We start from the raw sequence: 24774 nt of genomic DNA on the forward strand, positions 1-24774 counted from the left end.
AAGTAATTCCTCTTGTGCAGGCTGTTTACTGAAGTGGGATATGCATATGAGCAAACAAGCAGATCATTTATCAAAATTGTGAATGAGAAAAACTAACAAAACAATTGCGTAATGCACACAATAACCTGATTGTTATAATTCACTTTGTAGGGGAAAGTAGGTGCAGTTCTGTCTTGTGGCAATGTCTCTAATAAGCACATGAAAACAAGAAAAACCTCTGATTTATACAGTCGAGGTGGTAGAGGAGATAAAGCACAAGTCAATGTCTATGTGCAACAGGAAGTAAAAGCATATTGCCCTCTTCTTCAGTCAAACACATGGAGGACGGTTACTGCTGCACAGATGCTGAACAGCTGAAAGCTGCTTACGAGAAATTACACTAAATACAACCTGTTTATTTTCAAGTTGAAAAGCTCCAGATGCATTTGATGAAACTAAACTTGGTGCTCATATGGGCCTCCAATTATAGGGCCTTCATACAGCCTGATACACAGAGCTGATCTCAAAGTCTAGAGGACCGGCAGATTTGAATTTCATTCATTGATTTAAATTGTTTTCCGACCTACTGAGAAGATAATATGCTTGAAAAAGCTCCAAATCTTAGCCATGTTGTCTAATTCTTTTTTGGAAGGTAAGACACTGACAATTGGTGTCTGGTGTCCTGCCGATAAAGGCGCCAAATCAGAAAACGCTTATATAAGTTGTTTCTGGGGTGCAGTTACAAACATATTTTGTCCTTTAATTTTTGCATTTATTTTAAGAGATGAGAGGAAACAGTAAACACTTTAACTCCACTGACTCTAAGTTCATTTTTTTCTGCCCATTTGGGTGAATCATTTCATCGCTGACAGTTAGCACTGTGCGCAGGAAGGCTTTGCACCAGGTCGAGTCTAAGGGTAAAGTTCCTGACATGTTTATGAATTCACCAAAGAAAAAAGAAAAAAATCGAATAAACACGTTATGATAAGTGTTTCGCTGGACATCCTCACTTGATCCCTGTCAGGCTTCAAATCTGACAAACTAGGCTCATTAGCTTAACATGGCAGCTGACCTCCCCTCTGTGCCTTTAGGTCCTTTTAACTTTCAGCTGTGTGGGAGCTGTCAGGGTAACACCAAATGTTCATGTTAACTCCTTGAACCCACGGCACAGTGTCTGCGATACAGCAGTCCACTTCAGATAACAGGCTTCATATCCTCTCTCTGAATAGCGATAGGAAACAGATGTTGATGTCTTTTTCTTGACAGGACATTTGGGATGTGATGAATTATGGGATAAATCTTAAATAAAGTGTCACGGTTGTGTCGGATATTTAGCACATGTTTTGAGCAGTTTGTAAAAGCAAGTTTATGGCATTTTAGTAATAGAGCTGCTTGTGGAATGTAATGGCGTTCATTAGGACAGCAGCTTTTTTTCTCTTCTACTCTACAGTGTACAGTATCACAGCGCTTTGAAACCATGCCAGGTATAGTAAATCATTTCAGGCATTTTTGATTGGCATGATTTTCAGGAGCATTATCTCATTCTGCATCTACTGAGGTTAATTCCAGTAAACCCTGTTTCACTCAAAGGGATGTTGAGAAACAGCTTGGACTTATTCCATGATCCTTCCTCAGACAACTTATTTACTTTATCATGATGCATTTTTGTCTCCTCAGATACTAAGCTGCAACAGCTTATAATGTTGTTATTTCCTAAAAATAATTTGTGGCTTGAACTTAATCTAAAGATGTTTTTTTAGTAAATACAAATTTGGTTTTAATGAGTAAAAAACCACGCCTGCTTCCAACTTAAATGGAAACTATAACAACATTGTTCACAACAAGCTACAGAGGTGTAATGGTTTGCTATAGTGCTTCAACACTAGGAATCTTTCAACAACTTATACTGCTGTTTTTTTTCTTTGGTCTATAAAAAAGTAGACAAGACTAAAGCCTGCTGGTTCTCTGACGTGTAGCATACATCAGGTGGCTGATCATTGGGTTTGTAAGTACTAAAAAACACACCTATAGAGAATGCCGGAGACTTCAATCATTTTAATTTGCCTAATGTTTTCCATCTCACTCATGTGCAGTCATCAGTTCCCCAGCAGACGGTTTTCATTCTTTTATCCTGGAATAATCACCTAATTATACTGAATCAGTGTATGTGTAATTTCAGCTGGAACCAGAGTATGAACAGGTATTTAAAACGGATGGAAAATCTAAGTTTGGCATCTTATTAAAGGACTCTAACCAATTAAACATCTATTTTAAAATAGTGGATGTGTGCCCATGGGTCAGTTGATATTAATGTCACAATATCATGACATGGGGGCTTTCCTGGATGACAAATCTTCCACCTCCTGAAAGATGCTACTCATATGTTCTCCATAAATCTAGGCTTGTTCTATTTTTTGGTTCCAGAGTATTTTCAGTTGTATCAGAAACATAGTAGCCCAAAAGAAAGGCCTGCTGAACTCCTTAAGCTGTGCCACAATATATCCTTCATGGAGCGCCGATCACTGGAGGGCCGACAATATGGCAACGAAGATCCCTCAAGTGTATTTCTCGTGTTGAAAGCTGTTTGAATTGGGAGAAGGAGCACAAGTTCAGCTGAGAGGATTATTCCAAGGCGCAGAATACATTCAAATATGATGTGAAAAACAGATTAGAAAACTGAGGAAACAAGAGAGTCTTCAGCCCCCCCGAGTTTAAATGTAACTGGGAGTTGCAGTGTAAATCAATTATTGTTTTGCTGTCAATGGAAAATCTATGTAATTCTAAGTAAGTGAAAATGAGAGATAAAGGGAAAACCCTATAAAATGATTCCAATGCATTTCATTGGAATGAGGTGATGGAGATGTTTACGAGACCCAAACAATGCTGCTTGTAGCAGCCAAGTGCATGTGAAGTATTGTGGCTTCAGTATCATGTCTCACAAGGAGGGGAGAAGAAATGTTATCCTCAGTTTCCTTACTGTGTAAACTCCAGAGCCGAGGAGGAGGGAGCGGCAGAGAAAGGGGCCGAAGAACACAACAAACTGCGTCTTACCACCAGAATTATTTGGTAAAATAACAAAGCAACAATTACACATGCCACACATCAATTATGCGTAACTGTTACAGCTGTAGAGTGGAAAAGACTCTCGCTCCACTTGTGCTCTGCTTCTTTTCCAAAGAAGCATTCCCTTTACAGGGTAAGGTAAGGCCGACATCGCACGTATGCAATAAATCAAACCAGTGTAATCACTGCTTCATGTCCCCTTCGTCACCTAAGAAAAGTTATAAACAGAGACTATTAATGTGTCTCGATGTTATGATGGTGAACACATCGGATCTGGCTCTCATCTTGGATTTTCAGAGATGTCATATGATACTTCATCTCAGAGGCAGAAAAAAAAACCCATCTACAACTGTGTGAGATTGCTATTGCCAGCTGATAAAAGCGACTTAGCCTAAAAGAAATCATGAAAGCTCAAAGATTTGCTGTTTGCTAACAGCTGCTGTCAGGTATTTTTTTTTTCTGGGAGGGTCTGTCTCACAAAGCAGGATTATGAAGTTAGCTGGATAACTGCTGAGTAAAAACCTGGAGGCATTTCAAATCTGCAACATGGACTCAAATAAAAACCTCTCCTGGGTTATACTCGTCCAGCTTTATTCAGTAATCCTGCTTTGTGATAGAAGCCACATTAAAGAAGGTTTTCTGGACAAAGAAAGTGATGGATTAATGTTCTCAGCAGTGGTTTAGAAAAAAAAAAACACTATAGGAAAAAAGAGCAGAGTTAGCATGGCCAGCAATAACCACCATAGCCAAAGCAGCTAAAGAAGGATAGCCATCAACAGAAACAACAACCTTACAAAGACCAGAAATACTGCTGGTTATACTGATTATAAACTGATCTCTGTGAGGTACATTGCAGAAAAGCAACAGCAGTAACCAGAAAATTCAAACAAACAGCTCAAACCTTATCATTTTAATCAAACCCTACTTTGGATTTTAGTGAAGCATTTCTGCTACAATCACAGGCCTTCATGATTGAACTGCGACTCCTCGAAAAAACAACTCTGCACAGCCTCATTGTGAGCCAAGCATCCTTCACTCCACAGCCTGTAGAAACACAAATATGAGCACGTATTGTTGTGAAGCCTGAACACGCTGCATCCCAACACACTAGGCCTTTCACCCAAATATGACAATCTCTGCTTGAAACAACCCAGAGAGGCAGTGAGAGAAGAATGTGCCTGCACTGACAGTGAGACAGATATGGTCAGAGTCAGCTGAGGCCCTGGTACCTCTCTTGTACTGTGACATATGCTCTCCGGGTCTCTGGCGTCTCCACTGGTGCTGTTTCACAATATGATGAATGCTTCAAGGATGAGTGTTACGCTGTGCACCCAGTGGCATGCCTTGACCAAAGGAGGGGGTCTGTTTCAAAATCCCATCATCAGGGCCTCTCTTGTCCCACTGGGCCGATAGGGAAGGCTTGAATTTCAACGCCTCAAACATGTTAAAAGAAAATTTAAAAGTAACCATTAAGCCTTATTTGAAAGTCTAGTTTGACATTTCGGGAAATATGCTTACCAGCTTTCTTGACACCACTGTGTCTAATATATACAGCTACAAACACAAGCCCGTTGGCTTAGTTTAGTCAGCTACCTTGGCTCTGTCCAAAGGGTAACAAAATCCAACTGCCAGCACCTCTGATGCTCACTAATTAGCACCAAATTTAAGACCGATGTATTGCAAAAAAGGAAAAAAAGAAAAATGTGGGGCCCTTGGACCATTTGGGGCCCATGTCAAAGCATCAAAGTAGAGCACACCTGTCTGTACAGGCAGCAAGTTTTACGCAAACAGCTTTTCTGACAGTGTTTTAAAAAAGAAAAATTTATTACAGCAATGAAATGTTCTGAGATGTGCAGGCACAATGATACTCCACAGAGTGCCTAATGAATGCCATAAGCCTATACTTTCCTTTGGCAACTGAATCTTGCCAACTTAAATCGCACTTGGTTCCCTTTGAACTCCATCTCAGTCATGCCAAGGTGTAATTGCGCTGGTATGTGCCTGCGTTTTGGGGAGAAAAAATTGTAGAATGCAAATGCCATATTCATCTTATCAAATTCAGATCATTAATCTGAATTTCTGGCACCAGAATAAAACTTCTCTACAAACAATTACAGGGCTGATGTGCAGTCACCAGCTCACACTGTGCAGGTGAACTGAAATGCACCCAGGGCACATTATATGGGTCTTGGCTGAAACCGTTTTTCTTCTTTAAATAAACATTGTGGGAAACAACTGTGGCCGCAGCCAATAACCATAAAACAACATAATTATGTTAAGAGTGTGTTGAGATTTGAAGATCAAACGGGATGTCACTGTGTGCTTGAACCATAACCAGCAGTTTGTCAAGTGATGCAGAGATGAAACCTCACAAAGTCGACATTTGGAAGATTTCTCACAAGAGATATTCAAGTCTGGCATTTCTTTCGTTCTCAATGCTTTTTTCCCAGCAAAGCGCACACAGAAATAGATTTGCTGTAAATCAAGATCATTGACAAAATGTTTGAAATGAGTTCCCTGAATAAGTTGCATGATTTTTATTTCCAAATCTACTGCACATCTCATCAGTCACAGTGAGCCTGGAAAAAAGAGAACTGCATTCCCCAATAGTGGTGTTTGAACATTTAACAGCTGTTCAACTGATTCCCAATAGTGTATAGTAAAAGCAGCTCTTTTTTAATGAAATGATACAAATTTCTGTTAGACTTACTTGCATCCGTTGTCACAACTTTCTGATGTGTAAATCAATCAAAATTAGTTTATATTTGAGTGATTTTATTAAAAAAATTTTGACAAAACTAGCTCTTAAAAGTGTAGTTACATATCTTTTTCTATTAAGCCTATGAGGCGGCCCCTTGCAATGCAGACAGATTAGGTTGTAACAACTTAATCCGTAGCCTCTGACAGGAGTTTTTGCTGAGAGGCAACGCTGTGACCACAGTGTCTGGGAACTGTCATAATTAAAGCCAGTGTCAGAGCAGAACGGGCCAATCTTGGCACTTGTGGATATTTAGATATAGATCCCTTAATTTCAATATATTAGATACAACTAACTTAAAACAGCTTGACATTTTACAACTCATTTAAACATCTGACCAACAGCTGATTCATTGAAAATATGAAGTCACATGCATGATAAAAAAAAAAAAAAAAAAGTTTAACAGAACAAAATAAAAATAAGGATGTTTAACAGCCTATTGATTTTTATTTTAATGCCATTGGCGGCCTCAGGCAATAAGATTTTATGTGACTTTCACTTACATTTATCATTCAGTGCTTAATAACGCAGAGCTGTGCCCAGTGTCTCAGCTATTTTCCACTTCACTAACATTTCAACAAGCAGCATCTGAGCAGCATTTTTGCTGAGTGATAAATGACAAGTCAAGTTTTACATAATCCAGAGCTACATTTTGAAATCATTTTCACAGGGACACACCGCCAACTGGACTGCATCTTGATCATTTCACCCTATTTTCATCCTTCCAGTCTGACAACAGCGTCCAACTCTATGAATCACATTCACACTACCTGTAACACGTCGTAACTTCTCCAGTCGACTTCACGCAGGGGTACTTTGTTGTAGAGATGTTATTTTCAGAGCACTCTCCACTGTGGAAGAAAACATTTTGAAGCAAAGTAAGCATTTCCCTTTATCTAATACAAGTGCTCCTCGTGTTATTAGATGCTGTCATGTCCTTAGATTTACCCGTCACTGGCATCCTCCTCTTGGTAGGACCACAGCAGACCTCCTGAGAAGCACATGCAGGTGACGGTGAGCAGAAGAGGGCTCCTGTTGTGTGTCAGTATCATCTCATCGGTCCAGTCACCTGGGTGCTGTCAGTAATCCACACTGATGGTGATAACCTCCCCGCTGCTACAACTTCACAGCGTAAAGTGGTGCAGGCTCACCGACAGACCCTCCCACTCTCCCACTGCTCCGCAGCAGCTGCTGAATGAAGTGCTGTTAGTCTGTGGGAGAGGCGAGCTGAACTTTCTCCACTTTAACAGGTTAAAGAAAACTTAACAGCCGGAATATTTTTTAACTTTTGAATCATTAAAATGTTTCGAAGGAGGTGTTTACCGACACATTAACTTTTCTTTTTTTTTTTTTTTTTTTTGTTTCTTTTTGGTGAAACCCTTAAAATTGATCACAAGAAAGCACGTTTAGGCGCGCACACGCAGCACGCGCTAGGTGGGCTATGTCATGATGAGTAGGCTGCACCTTTACTACCACCGCGTGGCTGGTAATGAAACAACTGCTCAATAATTAGTAAATATAATATATATATATAAATAATTGTCTGATTTTATAAAGGATTTGTAAGATGTAATCAGTAGCTTTCTTAATTGTTACATCATTTTCTAAACATTTCTAGATCAGCTGTAAGCCATAAATAAGAACAACTTTTGGGTTGCCAAAAAAAACCGACTCCACCATAAAAATGTTCAATTTAGTTCTTAATTTCTTAGGGAGCCAGCTCCTTTGGAATTTTTAACCACGCACTTTCCGGGAAAAAAGGTTGCAGGACATCTGGAGTAAAATCCAAATATAAGCAGTTTGTTTAAAAATGAAATCATCCTTCTTCTGTAAAAATCGTTTCTTAACATTTATAACTGGTGACGTTTGCAGTACTTTTCCAGAAGCTAGTTGGTCAAGAGGGGTCTCCCTAATGAATTAAAGTGATTAAAAGACAAGCAAAGTCATGCTGGAGGAGGATTTTCCGCAACCTGGCAACCTAGAAGTTGTCCTTTTTAATGGCTCATAACTCATCTATAAAGCATTACTAAATGATTTATTTATCATTCATAAAATAATCAACTACATCTTATGAAATCTTTATAAATGACGCCTCATCAAAACGTTTTGCCATAATTATGATAGCCACAGAGAATTGCACATCTGGACAACCACTCTCCTGTTGTATTGCAAAGACTGTGATGTGAGTTCATCATCAAAAATTCTATTCATTTGTGCTTTTGATTTAAATGGAAATCTGACAGGATGCTCATAAAATCAACATATTAAAATGCATCAGCAATATGAGCACAAATACATTTCAGGTAATTTGTTTATTCTACCTCCATTTGAAGTTGTAAGCATTAATTATCCATACATTGATTTAATGAGATTTCCTAAAATATTAAAGGGGTCTTCCACAGATATATTACAGATGAAGCTCAGTTTGGTTTCTGCAAGTTTAACGAAAAATAAATATCGTGGCCACTGTTGTTTCAATCTGTCTCTCACATGCTCTTTATGGAAGTACAATACCAAATAATATATATTCATAATAATTCTACCAAATCAAATGATGAAAATCTAATAGGCTTTTGAAATATGTTAACATCACAAAATATTTCAAAATAATTTCAAAAACATCTCTTGACTGATGATGATATTTTCAACTTGTGATGTGGCATAAAAAGACAAGAATAATCCAGATTTTCATCTCAGCGCAACAAACGTTTAGTCATTAGCATGATCTCAACAAAGAGAATAAGTTAGTGCAGCATTTACTTACATTTACACAACTCAGGCTACCGCCTCAAGTCTTTTGTCACATTTGATGCAACTGATTACACTGTAATTGCAGAACCCGAAGCGCAGCTTTTTAAGGGAAGACTGTATAAGCAAAGCAAATTCAGTCTCTATTAACTGTGTCACAACACTGGGGACTTATGCTGCACGATCTCAGCTAAATCATCACAGACAAAGCTGAGCAGCATGTTGAAAGTGAAAAGCAGAGTTTGTGAATTAAGTAAGCATCTAGAAAATAAAGAAAATCAACTACAGGATTGTAGGACAAACATTACATATTTATAGCCTGGAGCCCAGTGGTACAGTTTATATCATGTTCAACCATAACTGAATGTGTAGCCACAACAAATTGCTAATCATTTGTCTCTCTGCTGCCTGGTAGAATAACTACATTCACTACAACAGATCATTATAGTGAATTAAAAAAAAAAAAAGTTTTTATTTTGAATGGTATTTTACCATTATGTAAAGCAATCATCTTAAGCAGTCAGCAAGTTGAAACTTTCATGCTCTATTCATTCAAACCCACCTCACTGTCTTGCTCATTCTTTGGGTCAAGTAATGAAAGGGAGTCAATGAGAAACCCTACCCTAATATGATGCTGACCTTCCTTCTGAATGACCCTGACGTCTGCGTGACCTCTACCTGCAGACCTGAGCACAAACGCTGTTCACTGGCACCTGCACAACCCGAGAGTTCTTCAGTTTCTCAGGAATGCAGTGTGGCATTACAGGGAGCTGGATAGCAGAGCCACCGAGGAGCCTGTAAAGGATATCCCAGGGAAACAAGAGGACTGCGGTGTCGCTTACAGCCACTATACTAGCTTTTGAAATCTGTTAGGTATAATTCAACATTATTTGGAGTATGACATTCGTCAGAATGTCTATCCTGGAGAAATTTAATACAAGATTTCTTCTTACAGTCATGTTTTCTTTTATTAAAGACTGGGAATCGTGCCCTTTCCAGCATCATTTAGCAGAAAATGACACCTTGAGCCTGCTTCAAAGGGCCTGCTCAAGCATGACCATTTCAATTCAAGGGAAAGCAAGTGTTTCACCGGTCTGCTTGCTTCATTTCAGCACAGCCTCTGTGTCTCAGCAACTGGCCGAAGGTGCAGTTCAGCTTCTGGCCACTTGATGGCCCTTTCAGCCAAGAGATCTCGCCCCCACCCCCCCACCCCCCTATTTTTTTTTTTTTTTTTTTTTGCCACTAACGTCATCATTGCCCACAAAATGGATGACAGCTTTTAGAAATACCAGGGTGCGTCACGACTCCGAGGTGCACATGCTGTGCCATTTATGTTCCACCTGTTTTGATGCCTCAGCAGCCCAAGAGGCAGAGAATGATCAAGCCTGCGACAGCACAAGTAGCCAATTAATGTTGCAGGCTGATGCTGTATCAAAGCTACAGGGCTAATGACCACACTCACAACCTCTTCTGCCTTAGAGATATGAAATAATTAACTGTGACTCTTTTGCCATGTCATCATTTTTCAGAAAACAACACAGAGCAACAAAGGAAGCTTTTCCCCCCTTTACTCTGTTGATGTGCTTTATTGTCCCTTTTAAACAAATGTGTCTTCATGTGTTGTTACATAACTAGCAGTAGCTTTAATTAACTAGCTACTAATTACTGTTATATAGTTGGTGTAGTTGCTTTATTCAGAACTGAGTGTGTGTCCATCTGGTTGCCATTCTCGAAACTGAATGACTGGTTGAGCCACGACACTGAGTGGTCTCACAGTCTATTTCCTGTTCTCACTGTTAAACCAAATCAGTATCAGTGTTGCTGATCTGAGCTTGGTGTTTCCTGACATAGAGGCCTTGGTAACAGCACTGGTGGACTTTCTTTCCAGTTAACAGCGGCGCATCAAGTGAAACTCCTCTACCTTTGCTGCCTGGACGGGGAGAGAATCTGCACCATTAGGAGAACAAACAGACCAAATGAAATCAAATGAAAGAAAAGTGATCTAAAGAGAAAGGACACAGTTATCACAGCTTTGCATTGGAACAAACAAAAGCCAATAAAGACTAAACCTTGTCTGCAATTGGACTTGGTTGTTTCTCTTGATTAAGGATCTGTCTTTGAGATCCCTATAAGATCCTGAAACAGCTGGAGTTGAGCTGGAGAAATGTGGAGCACAAGTAGACTGCCACTCTAAGATTTGATTCTTTTAGAGGTTGTATTGCACCAAATAGACTCACTTAGGTTGTTTGGAAAGAGAAAATCAGGAGGCACAGGTTCTAATACAAGCACACTGATGAGAATACTCTCTAATGAGAATATGCTCAATGCAAGATGGATTCAGTGCCTTGTAGGTGGCTGGTATTGAAATAAACCTTTTTGTGCTTAATGGATGCTTCATAATGCCGGGCTGCAGCAGAGGACTGTACACAAACATAGTCTTTTATCCTCTAAATGCTCCCTCACACATGGGATGGCAGCAAGAATATTGCAGAGAATGAATGAGCACCCCACTGTCAAAACTCGTGTCTCTTTCTCTCTCTCTGTCTGTCTCTCTCCCTCTCTCTCTCTTCACAGTGCAGCACTGCAGTGCTTCTCTGCACATGCCCAGACAGACTGGGAGAGAGCCACAACAAGTTTGAGCTCACTAGATATATTAACAGCCTGCATCACAGACACCTTCGTGCACTCCCACTGCACGCTGTGTCTGCACCAGGAGCAAAACTCTTATTCAGGGCGACTGGAATTATCAATTCCTCTATGACATTTTGAACTGTCACTAATGGGGACACGCTTGCTGTATAAGAATCGAACCAGGGGTTTTCTCTTTACAGGGCTTTCTTTTGTCTCAAGGTCACGTTGCCTCCCACAAACTGCTCAGTGCAGATTGAACACAGTCAGCGCAGCTTTTAACATACAGTATCACTCTACCTCTCCTTATTCAATAATGTCGATTCTTTTCATTACACTAATTCATTTTTCATTGCGTTCATTACTACAGTGTTTTAGCTCACTGCTGTGTTTAACTCTGTTTATAAAGCTCCATACTCTCTTATGTTAATGATCTTTTTTACCGGCTTAGATCTCAGCATGGTTCTTTCTTATTTTATGCAACATATATGTATATTTTATCAAACAGCCCCCGTTGCTTTAATATCAAACCATTTCAAATGTAATCAGAGAATATATTTAGCTATTTGTCTGATTTTCATACAGTCTGGTGGCTTAGTAACTCCAGTGGCCAGGTTTTTCATCGAGGGAATTTTTGGTGGTTGCATGTTTTACTCCATTCAGACAGGACAATAGACTATTATTTATTTTTGCTCTATTACAGGAGTTGCAACGAAAATAGACCAGTGATGTAATCAAAGAGCATACACATTGTGATTCATAACTCGCCTAAAAGATGAAATAAACGGGAGAATAACAGGAGAGAGGACATCAAAGAAGCTCAGATGGTGAAAAGGTAAAAATAAAGGGTAGGATTGGAAAATCAAGGAAAAAAACAAGGCAGTAACACAGGGAAGATATATTTCTTTTTTGGCGTTATTTTGTGATGCATCAACTAGAATGGAGTGGAGGCCAAGTGGAAGAGAAATAGTCTGCAAATGGTCTTTGAGGATAGGTTTGCATTTTTTCACGTCAGGCTTAAAACAACATCCAGATGCTCTTAAGTACACTGAAACAGTTTTTGGTTGCTGTGAGTGTTTCTCCTCTGCGTATCGACCACGGAGAGAACCTTTCCTAATACACTGCCAAAATAAGAAATGGGGGTCACAAAATCTACATAGTCCTTGTTTTGTTCAGTTCAGCCAAAGCCAGTGTGAGGCTTCAGCAGTCTGAGTCTAAACAAATCAAGTGGATATAGAGGGATGAATATCACGGGGAGATGATAACGCAGCAATCCAATCAGGAAGGCAAAGCAGAGCAACTGAAGCGTAACCACCATCGCTTTGGCTTGGACCCCTCCAATGATGTGGCAGCAGGTTAATATGGAGTTTTTCCTCCTGTCATCTCAGTGAGAACGATTTCCCCCACGACATGTCGTTGAAACTCTGACCCTCCCTCTCTCTCTCTTTCTTCACTTGCCCCAGCTGTTCAAAGGGTCACTTGTGAGTCACATAAGGTGTAACGAGATGCCCTTGTGATGGAATATGATAGTCGTCCTTAGGCAAAAGAGCATGACTTCAATAATACGTCCAAAGTAGTACATTTTATTTATTTATATTTGTCAAAATCCTACAAGTTCAATCTTTCAGATTCTCTGTGGTAACAATCAAAATCTGGACTAAGCCGATTTGAAGCACTACCCCTCCGCTGATAACCATACAAAAAGTAATAACAGTTACTGTGAGATTGGAATTTACTTCTGCTACAGTTCATGTCTCTGCACGTGTCCCCTCAACGGTGCTGTGATCAATAAATATAACCTCAGTGCAGTGTCCTTGGGATGGCCATATTTCACCGCCCCTCCCTGCCATTATGTCTCTCCCCCTCCTCTGGACCTCCCTGGCTCATTTTTATCACCCTACCTTAACACACACACACACACACACACACACACACACACACACACACACACACACACACACACACACACACACACACACACACACACACACACACACACACAGTCCATTGCTTCCCTCCTTGAATTCATCCTTCCTCTACTTGTTGATAGAGGAACGTATTGGTCTGTTTCCCCTGCTCTTTGTGTGCGTGTGAAGAGGTCTGGAGTAGTTTGATGTGGCGTTAATAAGAAGAGAAAAAAAACAAGTAATAAAATAAGTTATGAGTGAAGTGGACATTGCCGATTTGCCTGGCAGGACTGTTGGCAGTTCCTACATCAGATGGATGGTTTAATTTCTTTAGACATGGAGAGTGTGCTGCATATTTTTTTGATCTCGATGCACTTAAATACAGAGCCAGCGAGCAGATGGTTCTAATGTGGCAACCCATGCGGGAAAAACACGAATAAGAGGGAATTTTTTTTTCTTCCAGCAGACCCTTTGTACTAACATGACACTTCACAGATCTAAAATAATGTATTAAGGTTTCACCAAAATATAATCAATAAGAAAACAGAACCGTTATGCTTCTATTTTGCTATAAAAACTTGACTTTCTTCCCTCCATCCTCTTCCACTCTTTTCTCTTCCACTCTTTTCTCCTGCCCTGCTTTTCTCAATTCTCCCTATCTTAAAATGATGAGTCCTGGGGGGTATGGTGATCAGGACTAGCACAGGTCTGGTGGTAATATGGCTCATCATCATTTCAATTAGTTCTGAAGCATTAGGCAGAATTGGCCCTGGTTATCAGTGAATTTATGGTGCAGTTGTGGCAACATGCACCAGTACACCAAGCCATATTGTTTAGCAGAGAAGCGATCATCATACCCTTTCATTTTCTTTTCAGTGTCACTGGATATCTGGAGTTGCAGCAGAGACGTTACTTTAAGATTAAATTCCGATGGTTTCATGTGAACAGAATTAACACACTATATTGTTTTCATTTGTCCACAACAGTGTGAGGTTGGTCTCAAGTTGAACTGGACATGCACAGTTCCACGTGAACTCACAGTGCAGAGGTGCACCTTTCACTGCAACAGTGATCATTCCTGGCAAGCTGTAAACACAAAGGTGAAGCTATCGCCTCTGGATGGGTTACTTCCCTGTCTGTCTTTATCTGCCATACACTGCCTCTACTAAACCCGACACCTACTGTAGGAAAACATTCCCCCGCTTATTGTAGGCTATACTGCCAGTGGGGTTATTTGATTTTTTTTTTAAATATTTTCTGTTATGCATGCAATTACTTCTATCTATTGCATTGTGTATTGTACAGGAGTGTCCCATACTTTGAGTGCAAAAGAGTGTTTTGAGTCTGTGTTTGTCCCGGCATGAACATTTATGGAGATTAGTCACTATCGCTAGTTTATTTTAATAGAAATTGTTTATTGTATAAAGTGATGACTTGGGATTTGCATTCTTGACAAAAAATGCAACTACTAAAATATATTGGAAGATTGTTGGTTATCAAATAACCGATTAAGCATTGCACTCCCATAGCAATGAATGGCAGTTATAACAAACAATCAAAATGGATGTGAAGAAACGAAGAGATGCTGTTTTTGTGCATTCTTCTTCTGTTGTTGCTTACACTGCGTGCATGCATACAACTCGACTGACGACAGTTTAGTCTGAGATTTGGGGATCTTACGATAGTAGTGGCTACTGTGCTGCTAGCCTCAAGCAGAGATGAGGAGTGGGCTTCAGAGGTCTGGGAAAGCCACTTCTTTCTTACTCTAGACCTCCACACCAGAGTTTACAGAAAACCTCTAAACAGATTCTAATGTGTAAAATCAGTGCTGTTACCCTTTATATTTGACTGAGGGAGCAGTCAGTGAAGGGAATTCTCCATGATGTTATATAAAGGGAATTAGAAGTTGGTTTTGGCAGGATTTAATTTCACTTTGTTGCTGGAGGTATATCTTGCCTTTCCCTAATGTTAGGGTAGCCTGACATAGCTTTTGTCTGTTGGCCCACTGTGCCTCAGACGCAGGCTAATGGTTGTATGGGTGCTAGCCAACTACATTAGTTGCCAAATGTCTAAGAAATACAAAGGCAGCTTCACATGAGTCTTCATTTTCTGAGTGTTAAGCATCTTCTGCCTTTACAATGCTACAGCACAATACAGTATGTCCGCTTGCCTTGCTTTTAGGCTTTATTGCTGAGGTGCTTACATATCTTGACATAATATATGTTTCCTTCATAGTGTTTTCTTCTTTTTGTCATCTAATGTTTGTAGGGAGATGTTAGTAAAAGTAAAAAGTAAAAAACGTCACTGGACTGCCGGTACAGAAAAGCATGAAATCTGAGCAGCTTTAGAGCAGTGACTGGCAGCTTTCATCAATAACACAACAAATCCCTAATAATAGGTAATTACTGCCAGAACCTGTGACAGGTTACACTTCGCAACATCTGCGCATCATGTATTATTCTTCTTGTTCAGTCTTTCTCATCGGACCTAATAAAACATCCTTCAGTAGTTCATGTCATGCAGCTCGCTGCTACACGGTCCAACTGACCTGTCTAAGAGGTCATCAGCCGATTGTATCAGCTAATTGAATTTCATGTGCGCTGGCCAAGGTGTCAATCATACAGCTGCAACCAGCCAAAGCCCTCACCGTTTTCTTCTTCTGATTGATTTACCCTTCAGACATGTCACTGATTGGTTAGTCATACATTTTAAATGTCAGTTTGGTGGCAACAGTTGGGAGAGAAGTAAACAGAAAGTCAAGCTGGCTGTGTAGGTGGCGGACACTCGTCAAAACTGCTGTGGGTTTCACATCGTGGGTCCTCGTCCAGCTGTGCCAGAGTCTTGGAGAGCTCACAATCAGGACAAATGCTGTTCAGATTCAAGTAGGAAGCATCCTCAGGTGTTCAGCCCTCATTTTCCATCATATACAAGTGTTGTTTTCATTGTTGCAAATAGTCCACATTCAAAATTTGTGATGAAGATTCTCGACCTGCTCTCCATATACCTCTGCAGCCACAGCACTCTCAGTCCTGTGGGACAGGAAATGTTCATCCTTGAAGACATCTAACTAATGTCTTGCATCTACATACAGAGTCACTGCACTGATATTTTAGTACCAATTCACAGCAATCTGATGGTGATCAGTTATGACATGCAGCCCCTAAGCCAGCTGTGTCACGATAGACAAGAAACAAAATGAAAACAAAAGTACAAATTGCTTCCACTCACACTGATTTCTGTCCTTAAAATCACTTTCTCCTTTTTACTTACTCATTATTTTCTTAACACTTGAAAAATGGCCTGGATTTGTGAATACATTTTTACAACTGGCATCTTGAAATTTCCAGGAATCTAAGAATTCAACGTTATTCTGTCTTGGCCCTCAAATGTAAATGCATTGCAAGTTTTCCTTAAATTTAAATTCTCACAAACAAGCCTCCTATTTTCCCATATTGTTGATTCTTTCACAATAATAGCAAGCAAAGTGCAACATAGCTTTGTGGGATGTTGTTATATGGGAAAAGATGGTGTGTCACCTTCTCCTATAGAAGTGGCTTACAAACTTTTTGGTTTGTGACCCCTAAAATTGAAATAGAGTCTACCTGCAGCGCTTGTCACCAGAAATCCAAAGTCCAAATAGTCCAATGAGTGATTTCCCCCCTTCTTTTTTACGGACTATTAAAAGTCTGAAGCAAAGAAAAAAGCCAAGATTATAGGAAAGCCAAAACAACAACAACAACAACAACAAACAAACAATAAATAAATAAAGGATTGACTCTGTGAGGCTGTAGGCACAACAGGGATAAATTGATTAAATGTTAAAATCGAGATGCTAACATGTTCACAATAACAATGCTAACATGTTGATGACGTATTAGCATGCTAACATCTGCATGTTAATACTAAACACAAAGTACAGCTGAGTCTGATGGGAGTGTCATTAGTTTTGCAAACATAGATAAAGTCAAAGGATCATCAGGATACAGTGTCTGTAAACATTTGATATCTGTGTCAAATTAAATGACAATCCATCCAAAAGTTGACATTTCTCTAATATCCAAAAATGTCAAACTGCTGGTGGCACTAGAGGAGAAGTCAGGTGACCTCCAAAGTCTGCACAAAATTTCATGTTAAGCCATCCAGTAGTTCTTGAAATATTTAAGCGTGGACCAAAGTGGTGACCCGACTGAACAACAGCCAAACTGACTGACATTGCTATTCCTACAGCATGGCTAAAAAAAACAAACAAGCAAAGGTTATTTTTGTGTCGCAGAAATTCTGTATGTCTGTCTGCCTTTTGAACTGTGATGTGTAACGATGTATTGTGCTCCTTAGGAGACTTTAGCACCATCAGTATCGAGGCACAGCGCATTGTTATCCAGCCGGCTGATTAATTGATGCACATGAACAACAATCTCAAACTATTTTCACGCACTTCACACATAGTTCTCCGTGGATACTTGTTTAGTGCAGCAGCGGGAAGTGCAAACTGTTTCAAGTGTTTTTCACTCCCTACATTCTGCTTCTTGAGCGCCTTTGAAACTACTAGTGTTTCCTAGGCACTAAATATGCTTAGAAGCATATATATATATGTATATTCACTGGATGCCGCTGAAGCATCAAACTCTTGTCATACTCTATATATTGTTCAGAACACTTGAAGCCCTCAAGTCCTTTTAAAAATGCATTGAACAGTAACTTTCAGGTAGAAGGCGGGGAGGTGGTAAATACAGCATCAATATGGATAAATCTCACGCGTCTCTGTAGCTGGAGTCTTTGCCACTTCGCTCCCTCTCTCACCTCAGCCTCATGGTCATCTCACTCACTCTCACTTTGCATGATTCACTACGATTGCATAACACTGATGCTCACGGATGCTGCTTTAACATTTATTAATGCTTCTTTCAGTGGCATAATTTGCTGTGCTCCGTATAAGACGGCGATAATTCAGGTAATATGCTGAAAATTGTGAAATGGACCAGGAAATGGACCTAACTGAATTTTGGAGCGGTTATGTGTTTTCTTTCCTCCACTACACATAAAAGGGGTAATTTAACAATCCAGAGGCCTAAGTATATAGTGAAATAGGCTGTAAGAGACAGGTCATTTCACATAACAAAAAAAACAAAACATATCCAGTGCGCAGCTAGCATATATATTCTATTCTGATGTTATGAACCAAACTGTTAAAAAAATGATTATCCGTCAATATTGTCGAATCTGCAATGTTTTGTTTACTTGCACTGATGGTCCAGAAATAGGACTTAGGACCCTTTTTTATTCTATCTCACGTATCTAGCTCCACCAGGTAGTCATGTGGGGCTGTGCACGTTCTGGGCCCTGCACAAAGTTGATTAGCAAACACTGTCGGTCAACTGGAGGGCTGTTAACTTTGGAAATATATGAATTGGACAAAGCGCCTTCACATTTCATCCTGCTAATTTAATTACCAGGGAGTCGGGCTCAAGGACGGAGGGTGGTGGTGACATGTTTGCAATTCAGAGCATGATAGAAAGAGCTGGAGAGGAGAAAGATATAGGAGGGGTTGCACTCCAAGAGAGGAGAGAGTGAGTGAGTTTTCAATCTTTCACAACTTTTCACAACATTTGCTATAGTGTTGTTAAAGTTAGGATGAATAGTTCAAGTACAATCGAGGGGTGATTTGCTTCCATACTGTATCCTCAGCCTAACCTACAAAGTCTTGCTGCAGCATTTTGCACAAACCACAAGCGTGCAGCTTCCTTTTGACTGAGGCAATGGTAGAGAGAGTTGCAGTAAATCAACCGTTAGATGACGAATGCATGAATGACTTTCACCAGGTCAGCAGAAAAACCCCAACTCTTTTCATCTGTTCATCAAAACTCCATTTGGCATCACAAGTTGACTTATGGCGTGGCTGTACTAAGGGCACATGCTGTCCTCAAGGCACTATGGATGATGGATGCATGAAGTACAAGGCTTTATGGTTCAGAGCTTTCAGGTTGAATTGAGTATTCTTACTATTATGATAGCATGATAGGGATGAATCTGCAGAATATAGAAAAGATTCTCTTGACTGAACATACAAAAATATTAATAATTAAAACAGATTTGAAATAATTTATTAAATCTAAATTTACTGACATTTAAAATTCACATAAGAGATTCGAAGACTTTGATTTGAGCCTGTTCCTTTTCTTTAAAAAACCGTCTCCTAGAAATGATGTTTACATACACTAAAATGCAACAGCAAGTATGTCACTGGCTGGATTATTTTCAGCGGCAATTTATTTGGAATTAATAATTAAAATGCTACATTTATTAACGACAGCGGAGCCACAAGAAGGTGATTGAGGTGACACAACTATCACACCACAGATCAGGGTTTACATCCACAGTCCAGTCTGTGGTCAGGCTTAAGCATCAAAAGCACTTTGGTTTCAGTTCGTACAAGATCATGGTTTTGTTAAACATAAAAAAAGAGTTTCTCTGTATTAAACCGAACCACAACCTTTCCCTCATGTTGACCTTGGTGGTGGTGGGTGCCTAAACATAACCATAAAAATAATATATAAAAATAATGCTGTAGTCACTAGATATTTTGGCTGAACATTTTACTGATATGTTACAAATACAAACATTAATAACATCCTCATTATGTTAATAGAAAACGTAACCTATTTGCACGTATTTGCTGTTGCATTTTAGTCACATATGGGAAATTGCTGAATTCACAGCGGTAAATGCAAAATACTGAAGACAGTATTGAATCCATGGCCTGGTTCGCCTCTTCTTTTCTTTTTTTCTTTTTTTAGATTGGCACACTTATTGCACCTTTTAGTCGGAGTAACATTGACCCAGCATGACATCTCTGGGTTGGGTGCTTCAAATATTATGCCTACGGTGTTCGGCGTGACTGAACAGTGCTCGGAAACATCAAGATGGAGCATTTAAGTGCTGAAATGAAACAAGCCTGCAGAGCATCCTCAGCCTGACAACTTAAGCGGTGCTGTGTTCTGACCTGCTGATGTCTTGGCTGAAATTGTGCAGTGTCATTACCAACGGAAAAGTCTATTAAACTGTCAAATGAAGTTGCTCGATTTGTGCTGCTTCCACTTTCTGTGCAATCACATCGCACCAGCCTGCTGCCATCCACCTGTGGATGAATCACCAGCCAGTTACTACTGATTTTCTCCATGCTCTGTTGGCAGGGATATAAAGCCTGATGGCAAAGTTAAACCTGTATTTATGCTTATTTGAAACGAGACGCAACAAAAACTAAAATGTCATTAAAAGAAAAATTAGGGTCTAGTACCAGCACATGTCTTTAATTGTTTTATGTCTTATTTGCTTATTTCTTATGCTGCCTTGCTGCAAAAAGAAATTCCTTTTGTGGCAAAATGAAGATCTGAAAGTGAAGTGAGAATTGTACGAGTGAAGTAGCCATTTTTGAGAGAGAGAATCAACAAAAGGCCTGATTGTTAGTGATTGGAGTGGGGCCGTTTGATATGTGCAGTATCCACAGTAAGGTCAGCCTCCAGAAGACTAACGATTGCAATCTCAGTTGGTGGTTTATAAGCGTAATGAGAAAATATATGATAAATAGTTTACCTACTTAAAAGTAAGAATTTGGCATCCACAGAAGACTTTCACATCTAAAAATAATCATTGATTTTTTTCCTCTGTGGTCACTGTGTTTAGGTCATCTGAGATTCGGTGTACGTCAAGTAGCCCAGCAGTTTCCCTCTTGTCAATAAACCTCTGGGATGCTACATCAGAGTCAAAAGCAAACAGTGATCCAGAAATAGCTTTCCTCCTCCAGTGTCAGGATGACAAAGAGAAACTTTCCACAGCAACATCTGAGCACAGAGCAGAGAGAGAGGGAGAGAGGGAGAGAGCGAGAGAGCGCTCACCTGGATTCTTTGTTATGTAAATTGATTGAATCAATATGACAAATGTACTGTAAAGGGGTAAAAAAAAAGCAAAAAAAAAGCAAAACAATCCGTTTTCATCCCCCCAGTAGCATTCATCCTCAGCCACTGGTCTTATCACCTCTCCCAGCCATGAGCAAATACCTGATTTATGGCGGCACGTGTCAGCTACGTAAATCATCAGTGCACACTCGGCTGCATATCAATGGACAGGGTGTGAATTTGATCACACATAGGCGAGGGCTCAGGGTTTCCACCTCAGAAGCTAGAGAAGCTCTGGAGCACTTTCTTTGATGGGTTAATCTGCCTTTTTACTTTATAGAATTTCTACTTAAAACGCTTGAATTTATAAGGAAGGAGAAGGTTGCCTCATGAGAAATAAAGAGATTGATTTTTTTCTGCTGATTTGAAACTTAAAAAGTCTAAAGAGAAGATCTTTTAGAATATTTATATGTAGTGCATGTGTTGTGGGGCTGAACAAGGCACTTCACAACAAGGCTTTACATTACTTTTCAACTCTACAGCCTTGATAGCAAATCTGTAAGAGCTCAGAAGTTTTAAGCTAATTTCAGAACAGCAATGTGCTCACAATGACAGTGCTAACATGCTTCAGATTGTATAGTATTTCCTATGCTAACCATGGTTAAATGTGTTAGAATGCTAACATTCGCTTATTAGCAGGCACAAAACTTTGACCTGGCGATGTCACTAGAGGAAACATCAGAGGATCGCCAAAGTTATTACAATTCATCCAATGGTGGACATGAATGTCTGTACCAAATTTAATGGCAATCAATCCAATAGTTGTTGAGATATTTCCCTCAAAACCACAAATATCAACCTCATAGCAGTGCTCCAGGAAAAACAAAGGGATCACCAACATCACTAGGACTCATCCTCTGGGGATCATGAATGTCTGTACGAAATTTCAAAGTAATACTTCTAATAGTTTTTGAGATATATCTCAGTCTTGATCAAACCAACAGGTACTCCTTATAAGTGGCAATAAACCGAAAAGGTAAACATTACAGTGGTGCAACATGGAAAAAAGAGGGGCTCATCAAAGTCAGCAGGATTCAACCACTGAGGACCATGAATTCCCATAGAAAATTGTTTAGCAATACTTCCAGCAGTTGTTGAGATATTGGATGGATTGCAATTGCCATTGTGACTGCTGATTGCAGTCTGCAAAGACACTGTCACAGCACTCTTTAGATTACAGATAGTAATCATACTGTAGTTCATGAGTGCAAACTGCTTTATGTATTGGTTAATGCACTTTTGGGGTCAAACGTGTGGTTACAGATTGTCCAGCTTTTCCATTGTGGCTTGACTGACTGCGTAACAAGCACATGGCAACTGAGTGTGCCTATTATTACTTCAGGCTGACCATCAGTGTGTGGTTGGCTACTTTTACACCACATCTGTACATGTCCATTCATTCTGTGATGTAATACTTCCTCCTGATGAATCAGGAAGCCATTTGATTATCACATAGCTTCTGTCAGAGCAGCGAGGGCCGGTCTTGCAACATGAGAGGGGATGTCAGGTCACGCAGATGGCTTTTTTAATGAACATATTAATATGTTTGCCCTTAAAAGGCTTTTGTGTTCTGAGTGAAGCTTCAATCTTATTTCTATTATATTCATGTTTTTCTCAAAAATTAAATTATATTTTTGTCACCAATATTTCACCTCTTTCCTTTTTGGTCTGTTAGATTTGATCATGAATCTCATGAATACATAAAATGCTGCTCAGTGGCCAGTACACAGGACTCTAGAAGACTGCAGCATCTTCATGTAGAGAAATCTCTTTCTTTCAATCATACGTGACAATATGTGACCCAGTAATTTACTGAACTCTGTATACACAAATATATGAAATGTATCCTTGAAAAATACTGTTGACTGTCCTTAACAATAGTTCAACTTACGTAATAGTTGTATTAGTGTTCAGTTCAGGCCATATGACAAATTCAGACACAAATCTGCACCACAACAACATTTCTCAGAATCTAGGGCTCGGATGTGAAAGAGGCCACAAATGTCTGCTACTTAAGAAACTATGACGGCACTCATTTTTTGGAAAACAAATAAATAAATAAATGAATAAAAATAACAAAAGAGAAAGAAATCACAAAGTCTCTATTGGTCCAACCTTAATGCCAGATTATATCAGGATTGCATCAGACATCTGTCATGCAAGGAGCTGAGTAAACTGCACAATATGACTTGTGAGTGTCACAGATGAGAAACTTAATCTGCTGACCTCAAAAAGTGGAAAGAGAGAGTTTGACATGCTAGAACGGAGTTAAAAAAAAAAAAAAAAAGCACTGGATGTTATTGTCAGTTCATTTTCTGATGATGTTGTATTGAAGAATGTTTATATGCGTGATGATTTCAAAACCATCATTAAAACTAAAACTAAAAACTGTACAATGAACAGTTGCCCACAGTTCCACCCATGTATGACACTGAACTCATGCTTTAAGGTCGCAGTATATTAATGGTCCCGTACAGTACGTCCACCTCTGCAGCAGTGTTGGAGTCTGACCTACCTGGGTCAGGGGAAGAAGGAGAGTTTTCCTGTGAGTTTCAGAAACTATCACAATATTTCATTATCACCACATTCACAGCATATCCTGCTCATCAGTACATTTTGGATATCATCTATGAATGCCAGAGAGTGTTCAGACCAGTATAAAAACGCATTTTCTTGAGATCACAGTCAGTTTCTTAATAAACATACACCACAACATTCCAGTATGTAGCTGCAGTATGGGTTTCATGATATTAGAAGTAGTTGAGGCAATAGTAATAACACTAACAGAGTAACTAGCAGCAGTATCAGTATCATAATAGAATTACATCAAATCCCTTTCATAGTTTATTTGGGAAAAAAATAAAATAAAAGCTTAGGTCGTCTAACAGACGGTTCAGGATCCCACAGCTTAGACTTAACCAGCTGCAGAGGTCACTCACTTCTCAATCCATTAAATTATAAATACATGTTTTGTACATTTGAATGTGCTATGCCAGTCAGTCGCACTTCCATCCACTGCAGTTTTCCTTTGGTGCCTGACTCTACTCTGTGTGTACTGGCCACATCAGTTCTGCAATCTGTTCACATCCTTGTCCTGATGATACACAGAAGAGAAAAACGAGGGGAGAATCATAATATTATCATTAATATGGTTATGGAAACTACAACAAAAAGTCAATTCATAAGGGATTTGCTTTAATCTGGGTGGGTTTAACGATGGCAGGATTATTTACTGTTACGCAGGAGGCTTTAGGTGTCACATGTCCATGGAGTCTAGGATAGGGATAGGGCTCTACATCAGAGGGAAACCTCTGACATCTATTTGCCCTCCAACTGACCAGATTACAGTTTACTTTAGTGATGACTAACTAATACTGAATGGCCAGGATTTCAGTCCCACTCACTGTGTAACAAAATTCAAAAAACACAATGTTCCTGCAAACCCAATATTTCATACTGGGCAGCCATGCCAGGTACAAAATGCTCACATTTCCAATTCACGTTTCCTAATGTAACATCTCTTTGCCACATAATAACACAGCCATCTGAATGGAAATAGCCAGGCAGTTCAGCATACTTCTGTGGAACAAAATGTCCACAATAAGGTCTGTAGGAAATTGTGAGTAACTGTGTTATTATATTTTGGAAGAGACGCTGTTGTTGAATGTTTCAAATACAATTTTTGATACTTTGTGTACCACAAAACAACTGCCACAAAACAAAGGTCACACCAGGAAAG

At 39.6% G+C, this 24774-nt stretch overlaps 1 protein-coding gene across 1 annotated transcript in view; it reads right to left on the reverse strand.

Moving 5' to 3' along the window:
• The window catches only part of ccbe1 (collagen and calcium binding EGF domains 1), a 32636-nt gene extending 25541 nt beyond the window's left edge, over positions 1–7095 (reverse strand). The window contains exons 1-2 of the mRNA XM_056404235.1: positions 6749–7095; positions 6571–6651 (exon numbers count right to left, since the gene is read on the reverse strand). Coding sequence (XP_056260210.1) covers positions 6571–6651; positions 6749–6852 — 185 coding nt within the window. The 5' untranslated portion in view covers positions 6853–7095. The remainder of the gene's footprint in view (positions 1–6570; positions 6652–6748) is intronic.
• Between the last annotated feature and the right edge of the window lie 17679 nt (positions 7096–24774).

This window comes from Seriola aureovittata, chromosome 18 (assembly GCF_021018895.1).
Source record: "Seriola aureovittata isolate HTS-2021-v1 ecotype China chromosome 18, ASM2101889v1, whole genome shotgun sequence".
NCBI lineage: Eukaryota > Metazoa > Chordata > Actinopteri > Carangiformes > Carangidae > Seriola > Seriola aureovittata.